Source organism: Plecotus auritus (assembly GCF_963455305.1).
Source record: "Plecotus auritus genome assembly, chromosome: 6".
Taxonomy (NCBI): Eukaryota; Metazoa; Chordata; class Mammalia; order Chiroptera; family Vespertilionidae; genus Plecotus; species Plecotus auritus.
This window is the reverse complement of record NC_137773.1, coordinates 107,659,892-107,687,648: the sequence shown is the minus strand read 5'-3', so window position 1 is coordinate 107,687,648 and position 27,757 is coordinate 107,659,892. Positions and strand designations below refer to the sequence as shown.

At 52.7% G+C, this 27,757-nt stretch overlaps 1 protein-coding gene across 1 annotated transcript in view; it reads right to left on the bottom strand.

The window, feature by feature from the left end:
* The window catches only part of OBSCN (obscurin, cytoskeletal calmodulin and titin-interacting RhoGEF), a gene marked incomplete at its 5' end in the record, with an annotated part of 172,327 nt that overhangs the window by 72,562 nt on the left and 72,008 nt on the right, over window positions 1-27,757 (bottom strand). Inside the window, 24 exon segments of the mRNA XM_080676888.1 lie at window positions 738-823; window positions 921-1,187; window positions 2,104-2,370; window positions 2,729-3,001; window positions 4,243-4,509; window positions 4,752-5,018; window positions 5,612-5,884; window positions 6,762-7,028; window positions 7,126-7,392; window positions 7,475-7,741; window positions 7,849-8,118; window positions 8,352-8,618; window positions 9,159-9,263; window positions 9,691-9,844; window positions 9,934-10,046; window positions 10,228-10,494; window positions 10,806-11,072; window positions 11,942-12,211; window positions 12,383-12,649; window positions 12,830-13,108; window positions 14,322-14,597; window positions 17,041-17,316; window positions 19,765-20,040; window positions 22,497-22,772. Coding sequence (XP_080533014.1) covers window positions 738-823; window positions 921-1,187; window positions 2,104-2,370; window positions 2,729-3,001; window positions 4,243-4,509; window positions 4,752-5,018; window positions 5,612-5,884; window positions 6,762-7,028; window positions 7,126-7,392; window positions 7,475-7,741; window positions 7,849-8,118; window positions 8,352-8,618; window positions 9,159-9,263; window positions 9,691-9,844; window positions 9,934-10,046; window positions 10,228-10,494; window positions 10,806-11,072; window positions 11,942-12,211; window positions 12,383-12,649; window positions 12,830-13,108; window positions 14,322-14,597; window positions 17,041-17,316; window positions 19,765-20,040; window positions 22,497-22,772 — 5,864 coding nt within the window.

Sequence of the window (27,757 nt, the reverse complement as noted above, 5' to 3'; positions counted from 1 at the left end):
CGTCCTCTCCTGCCCACACACGCACGAGTACTCCCCAGCATCTGCCACCACGAGGCCACGGATCTCCAGCTCACACACAGCCCCTTCCTGCCTCAGGCCAACTCTGTCCCCAGCTCTGAGGGTCTCGAGCCCCTTCCTCCACTCCACAGGGGCCGCCTTGTTCAGCTCGCAGCGCAGCATTACCACGGCCCCTTCCGTGGCCTCCTTGCTTCTCAGTCTTCCTATGAACTCGGCAGGCAGGGCTGTGAAGGGCGAAACAGACACAGAACATTAGATTCTGTGAAGAGCTCTGGAACAGGACCTAACAGGACAGGGGACATGACACAGACACTGACAGGAAACAGAACAAAACCATCAGTGACACAGCAGCGAGAAGTGGCCTCGGTGCTGGTTTCTCGTGGTTTGCACAACAGCCCGGAAGGTGGAAGGGATTCTGTGGAATTATGGGAAGCAAACGACACGGAGACAGCAAAGAACATGGAATGAATGCAGGCAGATGTCATGAAGCGAGTAACTGGACACCAAAGCACGGCTCTGCTTGGCCACACACGGTCTTTACCCTTGACGGTCAGCGTGGCCGACGTCCTCTCCTGCCCACACACGCACGAGTATTCCCCAGCATCCGCCACCACGAGGCCACGGATCTCCAGCTCACACACGGCCCCGTCCTGCCTCAGGCTGACTCTGTCCCCAGCTCTGAGGGTCTCGAGCCCCTTCCTCCACTCCACGGGGGCCTCCTTGCTCAGCTCGCAGCGCAGCGTTACCACGGCCCCTTCCGTGGCCTCCTTGCTTCTCAGTCTTCCTATGAACTCAGCAGGTAGGGCTGTGGAGGGTCAGAGACAGAGAAACTCATCCTCATCCTTTTACAGGGGACAAAAGATACCGATGGGACTGCATCGGCAGGGCAGGGGCACTCATACCCTTCACGGTGAGCGTGGCTGAGGTTGTCTGGTCCCCGAAGCAGCAGACGTACTGCCCGCTGTCGCTGGGCTGCAAGTCCCGGACCACCAGCTCCAGCATGGTGCCCTCCTGCCGCATCCTGTACTTCCCTCCTGGCTGCAGGACCTCATCTCCGCAGCGCCACTCCACGGGCGCAGCCACTGATGACAGCTTGCAGCGCAGGGTGGCAGCACCGCCCTCTAGCACCTCCGTGTCCTTCAGGCCCTCCCGGAAGTGCACCGGCCTCGCTGTGGAAGGCACAGGCTCAGCTTGTCCTCACTCCTGCATGCACCTGGGGCTCCCCCACAGTTGAGGAGGGCTGCAGGGACCAGCAGGGTACAGGAGACCCACCTCACCCTTCTACATCAGGGGCTAGTGATGGTGACCCTCCAGGAGGGGGAGCCAAACAAAAGAACAAAGAAGGATGGGGTGTCATGAGCTGCATTGTGTCCCCCTTCATTCATTGGAGCCCCAACCCCAGGACCTCAGATGGTTCTGTATTGGGAAGTGGAGCCTTTAAAGATGTAATGAAGGTGAAATGAGATCACTAGAATGGGCTCTATTCCCATATGACTGGTGTCATTATAAGAAGAAGAGATCAGGACACAGACACACACAGAGGGCTGGCCAAGGGAGGACACAGGAGGAGATGGCCATCCACACAGCAAGGACAGAGGCCTCCAGGGGACCAGCCCTGCCCACACTTAGATCCCAGGTGTTCAGGCTCCAGGACTAGGAGAAATGACTGGTGTTTGAGCTGCCATGTCTGTGGTATTTGTTACACAGCCCAGGCTGATGGAGATGAGCCAAGCCCGGAGGAGGGAGGAGAGATGTCAGAATACAAGACAAAGTCAGGAATAAAGTACAAAAGATACTGGCAGTCATGAGACCAAGAAAGGGTGAGAAAGGTTCTATCAGTAGCAGAGACCCAGACCCAGAGACGGGGAGAAGCAGTGAGGGGAGATGAGCTGTGGAGAGACAGAGCCAGACGAAACACAACCGCCGCCCACCCCCCCCACACACACACACAGACACTGAGAGGGCAAAGACAGAGAGGGAAGGAGCTGGGCGAGGTCTGGGGCCTCCCCTGCCCTGAACAAGATGAGAGCCGTGGGCACAGAGCACGGCTGGAAGCTGCCTGGTCCTTCCTGCCTGAGGGCTCACCGTGGACCCTGACGATGGAGCTGCTCCAGGCACCCGCAGCCTCACACTTATAGCGCCCGCCGTCCTGCAGGGTGGTGCCAGTGATGACCAGCTGGGCTCGGCGGCCCTCGCGGCTCAGCTGGCACCGGGCCGACCCCCGCAGGGTTTTCCCATCCTTGGTCCAATGCACAGGGTTGTCCGGGACAGTGGTCTCGCAGACCAGGGTCAGATCCTCCCCCTCTACAACTATGGCATCCGTGAGCTCTTGGGAGAAGACACTTGGCTTCTCTGGGGACAGAGAGGGAAGTACAGGGCACATGGGGGCTCCTGCAGGAGAAGCTCTCCAGGTGTCGCTGCAGCCCAGGTGACACCCCAGCTGTCCACCTCAGCCTGGGGACACAGACAGGCTGGCCTCTGCATGGCTCCCCACACTCCAAGGGCATGGCCAGGCCTATGCCATGCTGACCATGGTATCAGCTCTGCATACCACGTGCAATGATGCATCCGCAAACAGCCACACCCAGCCTCCCCAGCCCACCCTGGAACCCAAGGCCCAGCCCACAGCACCTGCTCTGTGAGCCCTAGGATCACACTGCATCCTGAGCCACATGGACGGTCCCAACCACAGCATTGGCATGCAGCCCACCTGTGACCCGCAGGGTGGCCGAAGACCGCTGGTCGCCCGCTTCGAAGTAGACAGTGCCTGAGTCCTTGAGCCCAAGCTCCCGCAGCGTGAGCACATGGTAACCACCTGGTTGGGTCTCAATCTCATTGAGCTCATTGGGGTGCAGAGGTGTTTTGTCCAAGAACCAGTAGACAGGCCCGTAGTCCCCAGGGGAGACACGGCAGCTGAAGGTGACTGAGGAGCCCTCCTGCACCTCAGCGTCCCTCAGGTCCTCTGTGATGAGCACTCTCTGACCTGGGGGACAGGGTGGACACATCAGAACCCCACCGAGGAAAACGGGGTGCTCTCCCAGACCTGTAACAGGTTCAGGATGATGAAACTGAGAAACAGCAAGGAAGTCAGAGCTAAACTGACCAGGCCCACGGACACGCCCCAGTCCCCCTCGGTCCTTCTGTGGAGCGTGAAGAGTGACCCACGATGGCCCCTCCACAGCTGTGCTTCCCAGCTAGTCCCTGCCAGTGCACCTGTTCCCAGAGTCACATAATGAAACCGAATCTTGTATTAACAGAAGACATCAGAGTGTGAAAAAAGACATGTGCCTATGTGAAATTTAAATCCAGTGCTCTGGAGGTCTGATAACATGAATTGCTAGGAATTTTTTTTTTTGCTGCCAACTTAGGTCAGGGACACTTAGAAAAAGTTAAACACGAAAATGGGTGTGCAACAGATTTCTCCATATTCACGGGTGTTTTGAAGCTGCCATATGCTGTGCACCAGCTGCCAGATACCAGATGCCAGGGCACCAGGCACTAGACACCGAACACAAGACACTGGATGGACACTGGGCACAAGGCATTAGAAAGCACAGTTGGTGCGTCAAGAGGTGATTGGTCAGAGAAAAATAATTTTGATTTGAATACCGACACTCAGAGAAAAGGCGTTGGCCACCAGATGGGCTCATGAGAATGTTTTTTTGCTTTTAATCCTCACATGAGGATACCTGAGGTATTTTTTCCACTGATTTTCTGAAGAGTGAGAGGGAGGAAGGGAGGGAAGGAAGGAGAGACCCTGGATGCTGGCCCTGGGATCCGGAAGGTGGGATGTAACCCTTCCAGACGCCAATACGCCCAACAACCCTGGCCCAGCCTCTGACCCCACATAAAGCATCAGTTTCTTTATCTGTGAGATGGAGACAATGATGACCCTCACCCTGCCTGCCAGCTACAAACTGTTCCTCAAACCTGGAGACCTCCATGCGCAGAGGAGGTCCATCTGTGTGCAAATGGAGGTCCATCTGTGTGCACGAGCTCACGCACACAGGAGGAGCTCCAGAAACACAAATGCAGTAATAAATGAGGACTGCTGACTCATTCGCACAAAGTCCAACTGGGAGGCCACAGAAATGGGGAAACCAACCCCTCCAGGAAATGGGGAAACCAAGGCTGGCCTTGTCCAGGGCCTCGGAGACAGTTTTATACAAGGCTTGCACCGGCCACATCACAGGTCGTGAAATCCATGCAATGCGCCAGCCTCACCTTGCACCACGAGCCGTGCCTGGGACCTTGCCTGGCCAATGTCGCAGGAGTACATGTCACTGTCTGCCTTTTCCAGGGCACTGATGGTGAGCCTCAAGGTCACGCCCTCCTGGCTGGGTGCATGCTTCCCCGAGGCATGCAGCTCAGAGAGGCCCTTTCTCCAAGTCACCGTGGCTGCAGGGCGCTCCGTCTTGCATGTAAACACAGCCAGGCCTTTTTCCTCCACCTGCAGGTCAGCCAGCTCCTCTGTGAACCGGTTTGGCTTTTCTGGGGGAAGAGATAAGAAGGGGTGGGGGTGAGGCCTACAGACCCCACACTGCCCCTCAGGGCATGGGCAGTTCTTCCCCTGGCCTGCCCATGCAACCTCAGGGACTGGGCTGAGCCCCTTTCCTCTGGACCCCTTCCCTTTCCACTTTGGACAGCACAGTGGAGGCCCTGAGGGAGTGGCCCCATGACACACTGAGGAAGAGAGGCCATGGGTGTTGCCTCAGAGTTTCTTGTGGGGTTACCTTCCACACAGAGGCTGGCTGTGCTCTTGGAAACCTCTGTCTCACATGTGTATTCTCCGGAATCTTTGAGTGAGGCCGCATGGACAATCAGCACGGCCCGCGTGCCCTCGCTGAGCAGGTCATACTTCTGACTCTTGCGAATGACTTTCCCGTCCTTCAGCCAGCGCACTGGGGAGTCCACCCGTGACAGCTCACAGCTCAGTATCGCATCCTCCCCTGCCATGGCCCGCTGGTCTTCCAATGGCTTCGTGATGTCCGCCGGCCTTTCTGAAGGAATAAGAGGCAGCCTGTGAGGCACGGCCACAGCCACACCAGAGACAATGGTAGGGCTGGTGCTTGGAAACCTTCAGGCTCTGGAGGCCGAGCCCGCAGACGAACAGCCTGAAATTCTAGGACATCAAACCCAGGAGCCTCGGAGCCTTGGAATGCCAGGAGTCCCCACTGTGACAAGGGAGGCACCTTTGAGAGGGAGATATGAGAGCACACACAGATGCTCTCAGCATTGTTCAGAGCCCATGACACTGCGTAGCCATGGCTGTGGCCAGCTGTGAACAAGCTTCACCGATCTGCACCAGTGTTTATGCTGGGAGCATGAGCTCAGTGGTTTCACTGGCTCGGTGACCATGTGCCCTGGAGCTACCACAGTCGTTGGACCATGGATGTGAGACCAGAAGCCCTGCTCCTGCCCCTAGATGACCAGGAACCCCGCATCCCGACCAGAGCTCTGGCCCCCACCGGTGGCTGAAGAAGATAGTCCCCAGAAGCTCCCCCCGCCCACTCCGGAAAGCTGCCCAGCCGAAGGCTCCCACTGCAGGTTGCCTGGGGAGAGTGGCCCATCTGCCTGGGTGCGTGGTGCCCACCTCTGACGAAGAGCGAGGCCTTGGAGGTGAGACCGCGCACAGAGAAGACCACCTCCCCGGTGTCACTCAGCAGTGCCTCTCGCACAGCCAGGATGTACTTTCGGCCCTGGCGAGTGGCTTGGAAGCGGCCTGAGCTGCCCAATGTCTTCCCGCCGACTGTCCATGTGGCAGTGTCACCTGTGTCCTCATGGGATAGGATGCACTCGAAGTTGCAGCTCTCGCCCTCGAGCACCTCCACGTTCTTCAGCCTCTTGGTGATGCCCACGTGCAGGTCTGTGAACCATGGGAGGCAGCGGTCACTCTGGCCAGGCCCCAGATGCCTGCCCCTCAAGACCAGCATCATTGAGCCCCATAATGTTCCAGAGGCTCAAATACCCACCCCTTCCCAGCCCCTCCAGGCAGACCTGCTGCCCCTCAGCCAATGCCCCCTTGGCCCCCAGCTGGCCACACCCTGGTGTTTGGATGGCCAATAGCTGTGAGTTCTGACCAGGGCACCGCCTTCCTGCTACAGAACAAGGGGCAGAGAACAAAGCATTGGCTTTCAATAGCTCACATGCTCTGAAAGAGAAAGAACAGGCGCCCTGAGTGAAGGAGCCATCTAGCTCTGGGACAAACCCACTGCACCACCCTCCCCCCTTTCCTGTCTCATCTCAAAACCCACCAGATGTCAGGCACCCACCACGGGGTCATGGAGAACAGGTCTGTCATGCATGTGGAAGGGAAATAAGACTACTGGAGCTGAGCCAAGACAGCGACCACCTGGTTGGGGAAGAAGTTCCAGGGCATCCCCGCCTGACACCTTGGCCTCTCCTGCTTCCCACCTCCAAGAGGCTCCAGTGACGGGCTTCACACCTGCCCACACACATCCCCTGGTGCACAGTGAATGTCTCCAGGTCCCTGTTGGAACCCGAGCTCTGCGGGACTCCCATCAGGCACGGCCTGGCCTGTCTCCTACGCTTCACTCCGTTGCTGTCGTCCCCGCTAACCTGCGTGCATCTGGGCCTCCTAAGGATCATGTCAAGCCCGTTCAGAGCCTGCCTGACCTCTCCTGGCTCAGTGGAACAGCCGGGCTTGAGTGGGTGGGGCCTCAGTATGTGGCCACGCCTTCTCTACCAGGCCACGCCCCTTTCTCGGCCACGCCCCCACGCACCGTGCACACTGACGTGCGCGCAGGTCTCCTCAGTGCCCAGGTGGCAGGTGTACAGGCCCGCGTCGTCCAGGCTCAGGTCGTGGACCACCAGCCCACGCGTGCCCGCCGTGTGCAGAAAGTCGTACTTGTCGCTGGGGCCCAGCTCCACTCCGTCCTTGCGCCACACCACACCCGCCTGGGGGTCGGAGATCTCGCACTGCAGGGTCAGGGTGCTCTGCTCCTCCACCGACACGTCGTCCAGCGCCTTCAGGAACACCGCTGGCTTCGCTGCAGGACGAGGTGTAAGGAGGTGAGCGAAGGAGCCGCCACCTCACCAGCGGAGACCCCAGGGGGGACTCCCACAGACCCCCGCAGGCCGCCTCACCTCTGACCTCCAGGCGGGCAGTGGCCGTCACCTTGGGGGAAGAGACGCGCACGGTGCCTGCGTCCCCCTGCCTGACCCGCTTCAGCACCAGCATGTGGCAGCGGCCCTCGTGGGTGATTTCGTGGAAGCTGTCGTTGTAGAGGGGCGTCCCATTGAGCGACCACTCCACCTCTTCGTCCTCGTGGGAAAGCTCGCACGCGAAGCAAGCGCGGCCCTCCTCCGTGGCCTCCGCGTCCTGCAGCGGCCTCGTCACGGTCACCTCCCGCGCTGCCAAGAGCACATGGAGGCTTAGCGTCTGGCACCGCCGCCCCCGGGCCCCTAAGGGCGGCCCTGCACCCCCGCCGCGCACCTTCCACGGTGACCTGGGCGCAGCTCTGGGCACTGCCGGCCTGGCACCGGTAGACGCCGGCGTCCGCGGGCGTGAGCCGCAGCACGCGCAGCTCCGCCATGTGGCCCTCCAGGCGCATTCTGAATTTGTCCGAGGGCGCCAAGGGCGTGTCTTCCTTGTACCACTGCACAGCCTTAGGGGGCGGCTTGAAGTCGCAGGACAGGACCACTGACTGCAGTTCACGGCCCGCCTTCGGCTCCAGTGGCCTCGTAAGCACCACAGGGATGTCTGCGCGGGAGGAGAGAGCGCAGCGATGCGGGTGGGCCGGGCCAGCGGAGCCCAGGGCGCTGCCATCCGCTAAGGGCCCCTCCTTCGCCCGGGGGCTGCGCGCCCACCTGAGACAACCAGCTGGGCGGTGGTGCGCGACTTGCCGATGGTGAAGTGCACTGGCCCAGTCATGGTGGAGCAGGTGCGCCGCAGTGCCAGGCGGTGCACTGTGCCTTCCTGCTCTATACCCACATCCTTCCCGGCCTGCAACGGCGTCTTCCCCAGCAGCCACTTGGGTGGCCGAACAGAGGGAATGGAGGTCTCACACTCGAACCAGGCGGGGGCGGGCTCCATCACGGTCACATCCTGCAGGCCCCGCACGATGGTAATGGATTGCTCTGTGGGCGAGAGGCAGCACCGCGTCTGTAGGAGGACCGCCCCCATCTGTGTTCCTCCCTGGGAACAAACCCTTCCACCAAACACAAGGTGCTCATCCTCCCCCCGCCCCCCCCGCCATGCCCCCCAGTCAGGCCCTTCTCAGACCTGGCTGCCTCCAAGTATCAGGGCCAATGATAGAGGCCGCAGCCCATCCCCGGGCACAGAGGACAGCTGCCCACAGCCCTGCCCACACCTTCCACAAAGAACTGGGCAGAGGTCTTCACATCGCCAGCATCGCATGTATAGGTGTCCTCATCCTCAGGCTGCACGTCACTGATGACCAGCTTGCGGTAGAGACCATCGCTGACCATCTCGTACTTGGGCCCGGTCCGCAATTCCACGCCACCCTTGAACCACCGCACCTGGGCACTGGCCCGAGACACCTGGCACTCAAGTACACCACGGTGCTTCTCCATGGCGATCTTGTCCCGCAGGGGGCGCAGAATGGACACTGGCAGCTCTGTGGGTGAGCAGGGAGGGGTCAGGTGGGTGCCCCCAACCAGCCAGGCTAAATCAGGTGTCACCCTCAGGTCTGACCCCTTCCATACAATTGACCTTGAAGAAAGTAGGTGCACCCACACCTACCTTCCACCCTTCCCACCTCTTGCCGTACCCCTCATGCTGCTTCCCTTGCTCTCTCCTGCGCATCAATGCCCCCGTGTGATCACCTTACCTGTCCACAGACTATCCCTCCCTCCCTCAGGCCTTGTTGCCACCCTCTCTTGTCATCAAGGCCACCAGGGCCTCACTCTCCAGCACCCGCTGCAGTCCCAGGAAGAAGAACTCACTGATATCTCCATTTTAAACAAGAAGGGCTGCCTCCTCAGACCCCTTTCCTCCTGCAGTGGAGGCAACACCCTCTTTGCCTCCTCCTGGGTCACCCCTGTCCTGTCCTGGGAGGGGCTGGAGCGCCCCAGGCCTGTGTCGGGACAGCTGGCACAGCACCCATCTATGTTCTTACTTGGTGTCCAGCCCACGTCCTCCCTTGGGTCCCCCTCACCTCTCACTCGGAGCTGGGCTCGAGATTCTGCATTTTCAGCTACAAATCGGATTTCTCCTGCTTCTTCCACCAGGACCCTCCGGTAGATGAGCGTGTGTGTCCTTCCTGGGGACACGGACCACTCAGCACTGGGGGAGGTGCATGGGGGATGGGAAAAGGCCCTCCCACAGCCACCGCCTTAGTTGTCACACCTTCCTGGCGCATGCGCACGTTGTCACTGGACCGAAGCTTACTGCCCTCCCGGAACCACTGAGCAGACACGTCATCATGGGAGACCTCACAGGAGAAGGTGGCGCTCTCCTTCTCCATCACCTCCACGTCCTCCAGGGGTCTCAGGATATGGATGTTGCGTCCTGGGGCAGTGAGGGAGGCCCTGCCACACTGCAGCACAGTGCTGCCTGCCCCCTCCCCCATCCACAGCTTGCTGAGTACCAGAGGGTTGGGGTCAGATGGCCAAGCACCTCAATGGGGGACACAAGGGGTAAGGAGGTCCTGCACCTGGCCCTGACCTCCCACACTGCCCAGTCCTTACCTTGCACCTTCAGGGATGCCGAGGTCTGAGCCTCATGGGCATCACACACATACATGCCCTGGTCCCCAAAGGCACACTGGTAAATGATGAGAGTCCGGCAGGTGCCCTTGGCTGCCATACCCACTGTCTTGCCAACCTGCAGCTCCACGCCATCCTGTGGGAGTACAAAATCAGGTCAGGTGCTGGGTATGCCCCTCATGGTGAGGTGTAGGATGGAGCAGAAGAGTCCAGGGACAGAGGCACCTTCAGCCAGCGCACGTCCACATTGGGGCGTGACAGCTCACACTCCAGGGTCACTCTGTCTTTCTCTGTGGCCACCATGTCCTGCAGTGGGCGGCTGAACCTCACAGGCAGCTCTGGGGAAGGAGATGAGAGAGGCAGGTGGAGCGGTGGAGGGGGGCTGAGCTGGACCAAATCACTCAGCTGGTTTTAGGAATGAATGCCCCCCCGAGGATTCCACGCCCTGTCCCCACCTGCCTCCCCTCCGAGACAGGGACCATGCAGTCTCGAGTGGGTCTCGCCCCACCCCCCACGCACCAGTTACCACCAGCCGCGCGGATGTGTGCACGCCCTCAGCCTTGAAGGCAATGAGACCACCATCCTGTGGCCGCAGCTCAGACAGCGTGAGGGTGTGAATGGGGCCTTGCACTGCCAGTTGGCACGTGGGCCCTGGCTGTAGCCGAAGGCCATCACGTGTCCAGCTACCCTCTACGTTGGCATGGGACAGCTCCACCTCCATGGTAGTGGAGCCCTGCTCTTGCACCTCCACCACGTGCAGGCCCCGCAGGAGCTGGACCTGGCGCACTGCAGAGCAAAGGAGGGAAGGGTATGCCACTGCACTGAGACCCTGGCCCTCCCTCTGTCCTTCCCAGGGGCCTCAGCTCAGCGTGTTGCCCTAGAGGGGGAGGCCCACTCCCACCCACAGGAGGATAATTGCCCTCCCTAGGAGGCCCACTTCATCCCCAGCCATTCGACACCTCCCCCTGCTAACCCTCCCTTTCCATCCCCTTCCCAGGGCCAGGTCCCCAGTGGGAAACTCATTCCTCTCCATCCCTTCCCCCCTCCCTCCCCTCTCCTGGGTGCCAGACCCCAAACCCAGCTGCCCTGTAGCTCACTTTTTACTGTGAGCTTGGCCTGTGTCTTGTCATCTGGCGTCTCACAGCCATAGAAGCCGCGGTCAGCAAAACCCACACTGTGGAGGACCAAGCGGTGACTCGCGCCCTCCGTGTAGATTGCCACATTCTCGCTTGGGGTTATGGCCATCGCATTGCGCGTCCACTTGACATCCGGCCAAGGCCTGGTAAGCTCTACCACCAGGGTCACTGAGCCCCACTCCTCCACTGTCTGTGGCTCCAACTTCTTCTTGAACAGCACGGGAGCCTCTGGGGTCAGTGAAAGGGCAGTCATGCAGCCACTGCCACTCAGGAACACGAGGCACAGAGGGCCCCTGTCCAACCCAGCCCCCAGCGGCAGAGCAGTGCCCCTACCACATTCTGACTCAAAGTCAGGCAAAGCTTTAGCAGTACTCAGGGCCCAGCTGCACACGTGCACAGTATACTTTCATGGGAGGGAATAGAGACTAAGGAGGCCTCTCCTTTCCCAACCCCCGCCCACCTCTGCTTCCCTGCTCTGAACCCTGCCAGGCACCAGTGCCTGGAGCTCCTATGTGTGGTGACCAGAAGCCTCGGCACTACGCTGGTGAGACAGGTGGGCTTTGAGCCCCCCCACCCCCACCCCCAGACCAGAATTAGCATCTCCACTCCATTGGAGCCCTGGGAGCCGGAATGTTAAGGGAGAGACACACTGGAGTGGACCTCCCAGTCCCACACCGTAACATGACCTCCCCAGAAAGTGAATCTGCCCACATTACTCTTACTCAAGACCTGCGATGGCTCCCATTTATCCTCAGGTGAAGGCTGGCTCTCACAGACAATCTGGCTTCATCGAGCAAAATGTGTCCTCCCCTCCTGCCTCTGCTTTCACTCCCTCCCATCTCACCACCCATGGGGCTGCAAACCCCACTCCCTCCCATCTCACCACCTATGGGGCTGGGTGTGGATCCGTTCCCGGACCAGGGGCACAGTGCAGCAGTTTACTCTTCCAGAGGAGGTGCCCAGCCCTTCCGTCCCACCCCAGGCTTCTCTCTGCAACCAGCAAACCCCGTGTTCCCTGAGATCAGCCAGAGCAGCAGGATGCCAGGCCACCCATAAGGGGCCCACACTCCCGCCACCCCTCCTCCCCGCCCCCGCACCTCGGACGCGGAGAGCAGCCGAGGATGTGACCCCCTCAGCCTCCGCGGTGATCTGGCCGGCGTCCTCCAGTACCAGACCCGAGATGGTCAGGCTGTGGCTGGCGCCGCTCTGCGACATGCGAAACTTCTCGTTGGGCTGCAGCTGGGCACCGTCCCGGAACCACAGGACCGCCGCGTCGCTGGGGGTCACCACGCACTGGAAGGTGACCTCTTGGCCCTCCTCCGCGACCATGGCGCTCAGCCCAGACGTGAACTTGACTTCGCGGGGGACTGTGGACAGGAGCTCCGCTTGAGAAGTTGGTGGGAGGAGCGAGGCCCCACTTGCAGACGCCACGGAAGACCACCTTCTCCGTGAAGCCGCCGGAACGCCCAGCCTCCCCCCTGCCCCCCCCCCCCCCCCCCCCCCCGCCTGGCCCCGCCAGAGCGCGCTGTGGTGCGTACCGCAGACTGAGAGCCTGGCGCTGGTGCGGTCGTCGCGGCTCTCGCACACGTACTCGCCAGCATCCTCCGCCCGCAGGCCCGACACCGTGAGGGAGCGCCGGAGCCCCTCGGCCGCCATCTGGAAGCGCTTGCCCGCCCGCAGCTGCGTGCTCCCACAGCGCCACACCACCTCGGCCTGTGCCGGGCTCAGCTCGCAGACCAGCGTCACCGTGCCGCCCAGCTCCCCGCTCACGGGCTCCAGGGGCTGGCAGAACCTGGCGGCCACCTCTGCGGAAGGGAAGGACGTCAGCCCGGAGAAGCTCGGGCCCTGGAGACCCAATCTGTGCTTTGCTTTGGGGTCGTGCGCCCTGAGCCCCACCCATACCCACTCCCCAACAAGACACTGCCTGCTCGCCCTCAGAGAGACCCAGCAGGAGCGGGGTTCGCAGAGGACTGCGCTGCGCTGACCTTCCACCTGCACGGGGAAGTCCTGAGCCTCTGCGCCTACACGGCAGCTGTACACCGCGCTGTCCAGAGTCTGCGCACCGCGCACGGTCAGCGTGTGCGTGTCCCCCAGGCTGGCCGTCTGGTGCCGTTTGCTGCGGCGAATCTCCACGCCGTCCTTGAGCCACGTCACCGCAGCCACGGAAGGTGCGGCCATCGTGGCAGTCAGAACGATGTCCTCGTGTTCTTTGACCACCACAAGCCCCCTGCGGTCAGGTCTCTCCAGGGCTGGGGGCTCAGGCTCTGGCTCTGGGGTGCAGTGGGGAGGAGCAGGAGGGTTAGTCATCAAGAAAGTGGGGACCCTGCTTCCCTGGCCTGGTCCCTGCCTCCTTCAGGCCATTCTATGGGAGAAGACCTGAAGTGGGACTGGCCCAAGCTCCAACTGCTATGCAAGGCCTTGCTCACCCAGTCCTTGGCTGCTGCTTCCACTGAGCAGGCCCAAGAGGGAACGCCTCAGAGCGCCACACCCACTGATGGCCTCCATCCAGGCTCTCAGGGGCCATGAAGAGTGGCCAAGAGGAGTCAGCTGCAGGGGACCGCAGGCCTGGAGCCACACACTGTCTAACCAAAAGCCTAGAGGCATGGATGCCTGCCCTCCAAGGAAGCCTGGGCCCAGGACAAAGGCTGCGAGGCTGAAACAGCCTGAGTGCTTCAGCATGTGGGGTGAGTGCGCAGCAGCACCAAAGGGGGAGGGGGAAAACCCCAGAAGGTGCCCAAGAGAGTCCCTGTAAGAGCCCATCCAGGGGAGCACCTGAAGACATGCTGGCTGTATGATGGGGCCACACCTGGGGACGGGGCCGTGCCCGTGCCCGCCAGCTTAAGACAAACACCTATAGCAGGACTCTGAAACCCAGAAGTGCTGTCATCAGCTGGGGCTGTAAGGGACAGGTAGCACACCAGCAGGACCAGTACCAGCCCAGATGTGCCCAAGCAGAGGCCAGATACCCGGGCTGACTTAACAATTGCTGGATAGTTAGGAACCCAAGGCCAGAGATAGGGACCCAAACTCCACTGAGGAAAAAGGCATCCAAAGCCAGAAGCCCCTCTGCTGAGGTTCCCCAGAGCAAGGCTGGACTCCACAATTGCAAAGGGGGACTGAAAACAGAAAACTGTCTGCTCCTGGCCCAGAAGGAGAACGGGCATTTCGACAGGCCTCAGCCCTTAACAGCCTGCAGAAGCCTCCATGACAGGTTCTATTCTGGGGAAGGTGAGGAGGTGGCAAAGAGGAGCAAAAATCTGGGACAAAAGATGTCCAGAATGCCTGCACTAGGGTCTTCAGCCTATGTCTTCAGTCTCCACAGATCAGTAGAGGACAGAGGCCTGAGGCAGGGCATGTCGATAGAAACCAGAACAGGTGCAACCACACCAACAGGCCTTGCACAGCCTTTGAAGACTGCCTGTCACTTGATTGGCCAGGTACTTGTCCTCTCTGCCCAGGGAGGCAGGTGGGACCTACCTGGGACATCTAGGCTGAAGGTGACCCTCTGGCCCCCGGCCTCGCAGATGTACTCCCCGCTGTCCCCCTTCGCCGCCTGCTGCAGCACCAGCCGCCGGGTGCAGCCCGTGGCCTCCATGCGCACTTTCGAGCTCCCACTCAGCTTCTTGCCATCCTTGTACCACGTCACCTGAGTCTGGGCCTGGGCTACCTCGCAGCTCAGCGTGGCACTGGCCCCGGCCATGGCCTTCACCTCGCTGTGTGCCGACTGCTCCTTGGCAAACACCACCGTGGGCTCTGCGGACAGGGAGGGACACACAGGGTCAAAGATATTTTCTAAATCAGGAGGAGAGCACTGGGGATGGAAGGACTAAGCAGGGAGGTGGCAGGACAGGAAAATCCTAAAGGCTCTGTGTTACCCGCAGAAGCCCCAGCACCTTCTCAAAACAAGTAGCTCATTCATCTGCACATTGACCATTGTCCAGGAAACGGTCCCTGCTGGGGACACGTGATGAACTTCTCTGGAGCACACACCCTCTAGCAGAGGGACTTCAGGCCATGAGGTGTGCACACACCCTCCCCAGGTGACCAAGTCTTTCCCTGATGTACAGGAAGCATTCCCACCCAGCCAGGGACAGGTCCTGGGCTCCACCTCCCACCTGCCTTCCGTGTGTCACCTGCTGGCCTCCTAAGGGACTGAGCTGTGCCTCCTGAGCCTGTCTCTTCCATGGTTTGGATGACTCACAAGTGGTGAGCCTTGGCTATGTTTTCAGTCTTTACTGTTTGCTCTTCTGTGGTGTGTCTGTTATTGGGATTTGGGGCACCAAAATACATCTCTCTCTCCCACCAAATCTAATAATGTATCTTTTTCATAAATCATATTATCTGAATTTCACTTCAGTTTTTCACAGAATGAGCATTTTACTTTATTTCCTGCTGACAAAATTGGTGACTGTGAGGTCCTGCTCTCACGGACAAAGCCTACAAGTGTCACTTAGTGTGATTAGCTGGTTTTCCTTCAGTATAATTTATCAGAAGAAGGATGAACCGTTTTCTTAATAATTGGTTAAGAATCTATGGCATGAATAGATATTGATAAACATTTCTTCTAGATGTCTGACATTAAATGTTATCAAAACTCAACTCTGCACTGATGAGTCAATCGCTTCCTATTTTAGTTTCAATCTGCTCACATCATGAGTGATGTTCATTTGCTGACATTTGTAGTGCTCACACAGCTGGGCCATGACTTTCTTTATACTGCATAGTCCTCTTAATACATGGCCCATTCATTTTGATAGTACTTAGCTTCAGATGTTGGCCTGATCTCCAAAATGGATTGGCCCATTATTTGAACTCTCCCTCTCAATCAGATGTTGGTGATAGATGTCATGCTGGTGCCACGTAATAAGCCAGGGACTGGATGTCCTTCTCTAGCTCTAGAAGGATCTCCATGAGCATGCAATAATGTCCTTACAGAATAACTCATATAACTTGCCTGTGGAGCCACTGGGGTTTCATCTTCACTTATAAGAACTTTTTTTATTGTGGTTCCATTTACTAAAAGGTTGTAGGATTATCTGAGCTGTCAAAATCTTATGTCACTTTTCATATAGTTTTCTAATAATTTGGACAATTTTGCAAACCTTTTCATATTTACTCCTACAAAATCATTTGTCATATTCTCCTAAAGTAATAATTAAAAATGTATACTGGATTTTTTTTTTGTATCTCTACACACCCACAAGCTATTGTACACAGACATAACATTAAACTGTTATGTAGAGGCACCCAGAAGTCGATTTGAGGTTAAAATTCTCCTAAAAAAAATGAAAACACAGTTAGTTCACAGTCATCCCTGTGAACAAACCAGACAGGGACAAATACACATGAGTCATTAGGAAATACTATGACATAAAACTGACTCAACAGTCAAGGGCTATCGCTATAGTCCCTTGTCTTCAACAAGGCGTGCAATGTGGGAGAAGCTCCTTATTCCTTTCCATGTCTAAATCTATACATCAGACTCCCAGGGGAATCTGACACAGGACACAAAAAGAAACCAAGATATACTTTAGGAAGAGAATTCCAGACCTGACAGGTACAGGTCCCCGGCACACACCTGCCAATCCTGTGGTCTGTTTACTTTTTGCACAGACCTTGCAAGAAATCATGGATCTAGATTTTGTGACAAGTGAGGATCCAGTAACTTCTACATCCACATGCAAGGAGTGTCCTAAAAAACTACAATTGGCTAACACACTGTTCAGTCTTGAGATGGATGCAAGTAAGATTGGGTGGTAGGAACTTCCCCATATTCTGTTGTAATGAAATTCCAATGTGTCTCTGCCCGTGTTGCTGGGTGCGGGCATCTGGGAGCTACCAGGACGTGGGGAGTAGGAAATTCACATAACACAGGTAAGAGACGTCTGGTCTAACTCAGATTCCATCTGAAAGGTAGAGCCTGAGTCCCGGCTGGTGAGGAGCACCCAGAAGGCTCTGGCAGGTGACGAGAACCATGACTGAGAAAAATTGAGCACCATGAGCTGGCACTGGAACACCTCTCCCTTCTGCTCACACTCTGCCCACCCAGCCTGGTCTGGCCCCACCACTGGGATGATATGGGAGATGGAGGATAGAAGGCTAAACAGGTGAGGTCCAGTGGAAAGAGCACCAGGGTGTGTCTGGCTGTAGTCCTTACCTACACACAAAGCTAAGTTAGTGCCACCAAAGAACTGACCTGGGACATCTAGGTGGAAGGTGACCCTCTGGCCCCCGGCCTCGCAGATGTACTCCCCGCTGTCCCCCTTCGCTGCCTGCTGCAGCACCAGCCGCCGGGTGCAGCCCGTGGCCTCCACGCGCACTTTTGAGCTTCCACTCAGCTTCTTGCCATCCTTGTACCACGTCACCTGAGTCTGGGCCTGGGCTACCTCGCAGCTCAGCGTGGCACTGGCCCCAGCCATGGCCTTCACCTCGCTGTGTGCCGACTGCTCCTTGGCAAACACCACCGTGGGTTCTGCAGACAGGGAGGGACACACAGTGTCAAAGATATCTTTTAAATCAGGAGGACAGCACTGGGGAAAGAAGGACTAAGCAGAAAGATGGCAGGATGGGAAATTCTTCAAGTCTCTGTATGACTTGCAGAAGCCCCAGCACCTTCTCAGCACAAGTAGCTCATTCATCTGTACATTGACCACTGCCCAGGCGACGGTCCCTGCTGGGGACACGTGATGGACTTCTCCAGAGCACACACCCTCAGGCAGAGGGACTTCAGGCCATGAGGTGTGCACACACCCTCCGCAGGTGATCAAGTCTTTCCCTGATGTGCAGGGAACATTCCCAATCAGCCAGGGACAGTTCCTGGGCTCCACCTCCCACCTTCCTTCCGTGTGTCACCTGCTGGCCTCCTAAGGGACTGAGCTGTGCCTCCTGAGCCTGTCTCTTCCATGGTTTGGATGATTCACAAGTGGTGAGCCTTGGCTATGTTTTCAGTCTTTACTGTTTGCTCTTCTGTGGTGTGTCTGTTATTGGGATTTGGGGCACCAAAATACATCTCTCTCTCCCACCAAATCTAATAATGTATCTTTTTCATAAATCATATTATCTGAATTTCACTTCAGTTTTTCACAGAATGAGCATTTTACTTTATTTCCTGCTGACAAAATTGGTGACTGTGAGGTCCTGCTCTCACGGACAAAGCCTTCAAGTGTCACTTAATGTCATTAGCTGGTATTCCTTCAGTATAATTTATCAGAAGAAGGATGAACCGTTTTCTTTATAATTGGTTAAGAATCTATGGCATGAATAGATATTGATAAACATTTCTTCTAGATGTCTGACATTAAATGTTATCAAAACTCAACTCTGCACTGATGAGTCAATCGCTTCCTATTTTAGTTTCAATCTGCTCACATCATGAGTGATGTTCATTTGCTGACATTTGTAGTGCTCACACAGCTGGGCCATGACTTTCTTTAAACTGCATAGTCCTCTTAATACATGGCCCATTCATTTTGATAGTACTTAGCTTCAGATGTTGGCCTGATCTCCAAAATGGATTGGCCCATTATTTGAACTCTCCCTATCATTCAGAAGTTGGTGATAGATGTCATGCTGATGCCACGTAATAAGCCAGGGACTGGATGTCCTTCTCTAGCTCTAGAAGGATCTCCATGAGCATGCAATAATGTCCTTACAGAATAACTCATATAACTTGCCTGTGGAGCCACTGGGGTTTCATCTTCACTTATAAGAACTTTTTTTATTGTGGTTCCATTTACTAAAAGGTTGTAGGATTATCTGAGCTGTCAAAATCTTATGTCACTTTTCATATAGTTTTCTAATAATTTGGACAATTTTGCAAACCTTTTCATATTTACTCCTACAAAATCATTTGTCATATTCTCCTAAAGTAATAATTAAAAATGTATACTGGATTTTTTTTTTGTATCTCTACACACCCACAAGCTATTGTACACAGACATAACATCAAACTGTTATGTAGAGGCACCCAGAAGTCGATTTGAGGTTAAAATTCTCCTAAAAAAATGAAAACACAGTTAGTTCACAGACATCTCTGTGAACAAACCAGACAGGGACAAAATACACATGAGTCATTAGGAAATACTATGACATAAAACTGACTCAACAGTCAAGGGCTATCGCTATAGTCCCTTGTCTTCAACAAGGCGTGCAATGTGGGAGAAGCTCCTTATTTTATTCCGCTCCATGTCTAAATCTATACATCAGACTCCCAGGGGAATCTGACACAGGACACAAAAAGAAACCAAGATATACTTTAGGAAGAGAATTCCAGACCTGACAGGTACAGGTCCCCGGCACACACCTGCCAATCCTGTGGTCTGTTTACTTTTTGCACAGACCTTGCAAGAAATCATGGATCTAGATTTTGTGACAAGTGAGGATCCAGTAACTTCTACATCCACATGCAAGGAGTGTCCTAAAAAACTACAATTGGCTAACACACTGTTCAGTCTTGAGATGGATGCAAGTAAGATTGGGTGGTAGGAACTTCCCCATATTCTGTTGTAATGAAATTCCAATGTGTCTCTGCCCGTGTTGCTGGGTGCGGGCATCTGGGAGCTACCAGGACGTGGGGAGTAGGAAATTCACATAACACAGGTAAGAGACGTCTGGTCTAACTCAGATTCCATCTGAAAGGTAGAGCCTGAGTCCCGGCTGGTGAGGAGCACCCAGAAGGCTCTGGCAGGTGACGAGAACCATGACTGAGAAAAATTGAGCACCATGAGCTGGCACTGGAACACCTCTCCCTTCTGCTCACACTCTGCCCACCCAGCCTGGTCTGGCCCCACCACTGGGATGATATGGGAGATGGAGGATAGAAGGCTAAACAGGTGAGGTCCAGTGGAAAGAGCACCAGGGTGTGTCTGGCTGTAGTCCTTACCTACACACAAAGCTAAGTTAGTGCCACCAAAGAACTGACCTGGGACATCTAGGTGGAAGGTGACCCTCTGGCCCCCGGCCTCGCAGCTGTACTCCCCGCTGTCCCCCTTCGCTGCCTGCTGCAGCACCAGCCGCCGGGTGCAGCCCGTGGCCTCCACGCGCACTTTTGAGCTTCCACTCAGCTTCTTGCCATCCTTGTACCACGTCACCTGAGTCTGGGCCTGGGCTACCTCGCAGCTCAGCGTGGCACTGGCCCCAGCCATGGCCTTCACCTCGCTGTGTGCCGACTGCTCCTTGGCAAACACCACCGTGGGTTCTGCAGACAGGGAGGGACACACAGTGTCAAAGATATCTTTTAAATCAGGAGGACAGCACTGGGGAAAGAAGGACTAAGCAGAAAGATGGCAGGATGGGAAATTCTTCAAGTCTCTGTGTGACTTGCAGAAGCCCCAGCACCTTCTCAGCACAAGTAGCTCATTCATCTGTACATTGACCACTGCCCAGGCGACGGTCCCTGCTGGGGACACGTGATGGACTTCTCCAGAGCACACACCCTCAGGCAGAGGGACTTCAGGCCATGAGGTGTGCACACACCCTCCGCAGGTGATCAAGTCTTTCCCTGATGTGCAGGGAACATTCCCAATCAGCCAGGGACAGTTCCTGGGCTCCACCTCCCACCTTCCTTCCGTGTGTCACCTGCTGGCCTCCTAAGGGACTGAGCTGTGCCTCCTGAGCCTGTCTCTTCCATGGTTTGGATGACTCAGGAAGTGGTGGACCTTGGCTATGTTTTCGGTCTTTACTGTTTGCTCTTCTGTGGTGTGTCTGTTATTGGGATTTGAGGCACCAAAATACATCTCCCTCTCCCACCAAGTCTAATAATGTATCTTTTTCATAAATCATATTATCTGAATTTCACTTCAGTTTTTCACACTTTTATACGTTTTACTTTATTTCCTGCTGACAACAGTGGTGACTGTAAGCCCCCTTGCCTGTTCCCTGCTCTCACAGCAAAGGTTTCAAGTGTCACTTAGTGTGATTAGCTGGTTGTCCTTCAGTATCATTTATCAGAAGAAGGATGATCCGTTTTCTTTATAATTGGTTAAGAATCTATGGCATGAATAGATATTGATAAACATTTCTTCTAGATGTCTGACATTAAATGTTATCAAAACTCAACTCTGCACTGATGAGTCAATCGCTTCCTATTTTAGTTTCAATCTGCTCACATCATGAGTGATGTTCATTTGCTGACATTTGTAGTGCTCACACAGCTGGGCCATGACTTTCTTTAAACTGCATAGTCCTCTTAATACATGGCCCATTCATTTTGATAGTACTTAGCTTCAGATGTTGGCCTGATCTCCAAAATGGATTGGCCCATTATTTGAACTCTCCCTATCATTCAGAAGTTGGTGATAGATGTCATGCTGATGCCACGTAATAAGCCAGGGACTGGATGTCCTTCTCTAGCTCTAGAAGGATCTCCATGAGCATGCAATAATGTCCTTACAGAATAACTCATATAACTTGCCTGTGGAGCCACTGGGGTTTCATCTTCACTTATAAGAACTTTTTTTATTGTGGTTCCATTTACTAAAAGGTTGTAGGATTATCTGAGCTGTCAAAATCTTATGTCACTTTTCATATAGTTTTCTAATAATTTGGACAATTTTGCAAACCTTTTCATATTTACTCCTACAAAATCATTTGTCATATTCTCCTAAAGTAATAATTAAAAATGTATACTGGATTTTTTTTTTGTATCTCTACACACCCACAAGCTATTGTACACAGACATAACATCAAACTGTTATGTAGAGGCACCCAGAAGTCGATTTGAGGTTAAAATTCTCCTAAAAAAATGAAAACACAGTTAGTTCACAGTCATCCCTGTAAACAAACCAGACAGGGACAAATACACATGAGTCATTAGGAAATACTATGACATAAAACTGACTCAACAGTCAAGGGCTATCGCTATAGTCCCTTGTCTTCAACAAGGCGTGCAATGTGGGAGAAGCTCCTTATTCCTTTCCATGTCTAAATCTATACATCAGACTCCCAGGGGAATCTGACACAGGACACAAAAAGAAACCAAGATATACTTTAGGAAGAGAATTCCAGACCTGACAGGTACAGGTCCCCGGCACACACCTGCCAATCCTGTGGTCTGTTTACTTTTTGCACAGACCTTGCAAGAAATCATGGATCTAGATTTTGTGACAAGTGAGGATCCAGTAACTTCTACATCCACATGCAAGGAGTGTCCTAAAAAACTACAATTGGCTAACACACTGTTCAGTCTTGAGATGGATGCAAGTAAGATTGGGTGGTAGGAACTTCCCCATATTCTGTTGTAATGAAATTCCAATGTGTCTCTGCCCGTGTTGCTGGCTGCAGGCATTTGAGAGCTACCAGGACGTGGGGAGTAGGAAATTCACATAACACAGGTAAGAGACGTCTGGTCTAACTCAGACTCCATCTGAAAGGTAGAGCCTGAGTCCCGGCTGGTGAGGAGCACCCAGAAGGCTCTGGCAGGTGCCGAGAACCATGACTGAGAAAAATTGAGCACCATGAGCTGGCACTGGAACACCTCTCCCTTCTGCTCACACTCTGCCCACCCAGCCTGGTCTGGCCCCACCACTGGGATGATATGGGAGATGGAGGATAGAAGGCTAAACAGGTGAGGTCCAGTGGAAAGAGCACCAGGGTGTGTCTGGCTGTAGTCCTTACCTACACACAAAGCTAAGTTAGTGCCACCAAAGAACTGACCTGGGACATCTAGGTGGAAGGTGACCCTCTGGCCCCCGGCCTCGCAGCTGTACTCCCCGCTGTCCCCCTTCGCTGCCTGCTGCAGCACCAGCTGTCGGGTGCAGCCCGTGGCCTCCACGCGCACTTTTGAGCTTCCACTCAGCTTCTTGCCATCCTTGTACCACGTCACCTGAGTCTGGGCCTGGGCTACCTCGCAGCTCAGCGTGGCACTTGCCCCGGCCATGGCCTTCACCTCGCTGTGTGCCGACTGCTCCTTGGCAAACACCACCGTGGGCTCTAGGGACAGGAAGAGACACATAGTGTCAAAGATATCTTTTAAATCAGGAGGACAGCACTGGGGACAGAAGGACTAAGGAGGGTGGCGTTAGGACGGGAAAATCCTCAAGGCTCTGTGTTACCCGCAGAAGCCCCAGCACCTTATCAGCACAACTAGCTCATTCATCTGTACACTGACCACTTCCCAGGGGACAGTCCCTTCTGTGGACACTGGGAGGGACCTCTTCGTAGCACACACCCTCTAGCAGAGGGTCTTCAGACCATGAGGTGTGCACACACCCTCCCCAGGTGACCAAGTCTTTCCCGGATGTGCAAGGAGAATTCCTATCCACGGAAGGACAGTTCCTGGGCTCCACCTGCCAACTGTCTTCCGTGTGTCACCTCCTGGCCTCCTAGGGGACTGAGCTGTGCCTCCTGAGGCTGTCTCTTCCATGGTTTGGATGACTCACAAAGTGGTGGACCTTGGCTATGTGTTCGGTCTTTACTGTTTGCTCTTCTGTGGTGTGTCTGTTATTGGGATTTGGGGCACCATAATACTTCTCCCCACTCCCACCAAGTCTTATAATGTATCTTTTGCGTAAATCATATTATCTGAATTTCACTTCAGTTTTTCACAACTTTATATGTTTTACTTTATTTCCTGCTTTCCTGCTGACAAAATTGGTGACTGTGAGCCCCCTTTCCTGGTCCCTGTTCTCACAGGCAAAGCTTTCAAGTGTCACTTAGTGTCATTAGCTGATTTTCCTTTCGTATCATCTATCAAATGAAGAACTTTTATTTATAATTGGTTAAGAATCTATTCCATGAACAAATTTTTTAAAGAAACTCTTTCAATATTTTTTAATTTCTTTATTGATTAAGTTATTACATATGTGTCCTTATTCCCCCATTACCCCCCATCCCTCCCACTCATGCCCTCACCCCTCTGTTGTCTGTATCCATTGGTTATGCTTATATGCATGCATACAAGTCCTTTGGTTGATCTCTCCCCCTTACCCCCCTCCTCCCCTACCTTCCCTGAGGTTTGACGGTCTGATTGATGTTTCTCTGTCTCTGGATCTGTTTTTGTTCATCAGTTTATGTTGTTCATTATATTCCATAAATGAGTGAGATCATGTGATATTTATCTTTCTCTGACTGGCTTTTTTCACTTAGCATAATGCTCTCCAGGTCCATCGATGTTGTCGGGAATGGTAAGAGTTCTTTTTTACTGCAGCATAGCATTCCATTGTGTAGATGTACCATGGTTTTTTAATCCACTCATCTACTGATGGGCACTTTCCAAATCATGGTGAACTGTGCTGCTACGAACATAGGGGTGCATGTATCCTGTCTGATTGGTGTTTCTAGTTTCTTGGGATATATTCCCAGAAGTGGGATCACTGGATCAAATGGCAGTTCCATTTTTAGTTTTTTGAGGAAACTCCATACTGTTCTCCTCAAGGGCTGCACCAGTCTGCATTCCCACCAGCGTGCACGAGGGTTCCTTTTTCTCCACATCCTCACCAGCACTTGTCATTTGTTGATTTGTAAATGATATTCATTCTGACAGGTGTGAGATGGTACCACATTGTCGTTTTGATTTGCATCTCCCGGATGATTAGTGACTATGAGCATGTTTTCATATGTCTCTTGGCCTTCCTTCTGTCTTCTTTTGAAAAGTATCTATTTAGGTCTGTTGCCCATTTTTTGACTGGGTTGTTTATCTTCCTTTTGTTAGGTTGTATGAGTTCCCTGTAAATGTTGGAGATTAAACCCTTACCGGTGATAACATTGGCAAATATGTTCTCCCATGTAATGGGCTTTCTTGTTGTTTTGTTGATGGTTTCTTTTGCTGTGCAGAAGCTTTTTATTTTGATGTAGTCCCATTTGTTTATTTTCTCTTTAGTTTTCATTGCCCTAGGAGCTGTATCAGTGAAGAAATTGCTTCAGCATCTGTCTGAAATTTTGCTACCTGTGGATTCCTCTAGTATTTTTATCGTTTCCCATCTTATGTTTAAGTCCTTGATCCATTTTGAGTTTATTTTTGTGTATGGTGTAAGTTGGTGGTCTAGTTTTTTTGTTTTTGTTTTTGTTTTGTTTTTTTTTTTGCATGTATCTGTCTAATTTTCCCAACACAATTTACTAAAGAAGCTGTCTTGATTCCATTGTATGTTCATGCCTCCTTTGTCAAATATTAATTGAGCATGGTGGTTTGGGTTGATTTCTGGGTTCTCAATTCTATTCCATTGATCTATATGTCTGTTCTTGTGCCAGTACCAGGCTGTTTTGAGAACAGTGGCTTTGTAATAAAGCTTGAAATCTGGTATTGAGATCCCACCTACTTTGTTCTTCTTTCTCAGGATTGCTGCAGCTATTTGGGGTCTTTTTTATTCCAGATGAATTTTTGGAGAGTTCTTTCTAGGTCTGTGAAATATGCCCTTGGTATTTTAATGGGGATTGCATTGAACCTATAGATTGCTTTGGGTAGTATGGACGTTTTGATGATGTTGATTCTACCAATCAATAAACATGGTATGTTCTTCCATCTGTTTATGTCTTCCTCTATCTCTTTTTTCAGTGTCCTGTAGTTTTCTGGGTATAGGTCTTTTACCTCTTTAGTTAAGTTTATTCCTAGGTATCTTAATTTTTTTGGTGCGATGGTAAACGGGATTGCTTTTTTAGTCTCTCTTTCTGTAAATTCACTATTGGTGTAAAGAAATGCCATAGATTTGTTGGCATTAATTTTGTATCCTGTTACATTGCTGAATTCATTTATTAAGTCTAATAATTTTTTGATGGAGTCTTTAGGGTTTTCTATGTACAGTATCATGTCATTTTCGAACAAGGACAGTTTTATTTCTTCTTTTCCAATTTGGATGCCTTTTATTTCTTCTTCCTGTCTGATCTCAATGGCTAGTACTTCCAGTACTATGTCGAACAGGAGTGGTGAGAGTGGGCATCCCTGTCTTGTTCCTGTTCTAGGGGAAATGGTATTAGTTTTCGCCCATTGAATATGATGTTGGCTGTGGGTTTATCATATATGGCTTTTATTATTTTGAGGTATAATCCTTCTATTCCCACCTTGTTGAGAGTTTTTATCAAGAAAGGGTGTTGGATTTTGTCAAATGTTTTTTCTGCATCAATTGATATGACTATGTGATTTTTATCTCTCAATTTGTTTATGTGATGTATCAGGTTTATTGATTTGTGGATATTGTACCATCCTTGCATCCCTGGTATAAATCCTACTTGGTCATGGTGTATGATCTTTCTGATGTACTGCTTGATCTGATTTGCTAGAATTTTGTTGAGGATTTTGGCACCTATGTTCATGAGGGATATTGGCCTATAATTCTTTTTCATTGTGTTATCTTTATCTGGTTTTGGTATTAGGGTGATGCTGGCTTCATAGAATGAGCTTAAAAGTGTTTTTTCCTCTTGAATTTTTTGGAATAGTCTGAGGAGGAAAGGTTTCAGTTCTTCCGACATGAATAAATTTTAATAAACATTTCTTCTACATTTGTGACACTAAATGTTATCAAAATTCAACTCTACACTGATGAGATGATTGCTTCATATTTTAGTTTCAATCTGCTCTTGTCATGAGTGATGTTGATTTGCTGACCTTTGTAGTGCTCACACAGCTGGGCCGTGACGTTCTTTATACTGCATCGTTCTCTTAATACATTGCTGATCCATTTTGATACTACTTAGATTCAGATTGGATCTTGGATTTTGGCCTTGGTCTCCACAATGGATTGGCCCTTAATTTAAACTCTCCATATCAGATGTTGGTGATAGATGTCATGCTGGTGCCACGTAATAAGCCAGAGACTGTAACTCCTTCTCAAGCTCTAGAAGGATCTCCATGAACATGCATTAATGTCCTTACAGAATAGTTCATATAATATTCCGGTGGAGCCACTGGGGTGTCATCTTCACTTATAAGAACATTTTTTTTGTGTGTGGTTCCATTTATTGAAAAGGATTGTAGGATTATTTGAGCTGTCAAAATCTTATGTCAATTGTCATATAGTTTTCTAATAATTTGGTCAATTTTTCAAAACTTTTCATATTTACTCCTACAAAATAATTTGTCATATTCTCCTAAAGTAACAATTAAAATGTATAGTTGGGTTTTTTTTGTATCTATACACACCCACAAGCTACTGTACACAGATATAACACCTAACTGTTATGTAGAGGCACCTGGAAGTAGATTTGAGATTAAAACTCTCCTAACAAAATGAAAACGGTTAGTTCACAGACATCTCTGTGAACAAACCAGACAGGGATTAATACACATGCATCGTTAGGAAATACTATGACATAAATACTGACTCCACAGTCAAGGGCTATCGCTATAGTTACTTGTCTTCAACAAGGTGCGCAGTGTGGGAGAAGCTCCTTATTCCTCTCCATGTCTAAATCTATACATCAGACACCCAGGGGATTCTGACATAGGACACAAAAAGAAACCAAGATGTACTTTAGGAAAAGAATTCCAGACCTCACATGAGCAGGTCCCCAGAACACACCTTCCAATACTCTGCTCCTACTTTACTTTTTGCACAGACCTTGCAAGAAATCATGGATCTAGATTTTGCGACAAGTGAGGATCCAGTAACTTCTACATCCACAGGCAAGGGAGTGTCCTAAAAAACTACAATTTGCTAACACACTGTCAGTCTTGAGATGGATGCAAGTAAGAGTGGGTGGCAGGAACTTCCCCATATTCTGTTGTAATGAAATTCAAACATGTCTCTGCCCGTGGTTGCTGGGCGTGGGAATCTGGGAGCTACTAGGACTTGGGGAGTAGGAAATTCACATAACACAGGTAAGACGTCTGGTCTACTTCAGACTCCACCTGAAAGGTAGAGCCCGAGTCCTGGCTGGTGAGGAGCACCCAGAAGGCTCTGGCAGGTGCTGGGAACCATGACTGAGCAAAACCTGAGCACCACTCCGCTTGTACAGGATCACCTCTCCCTTCTGCTCACACTCTG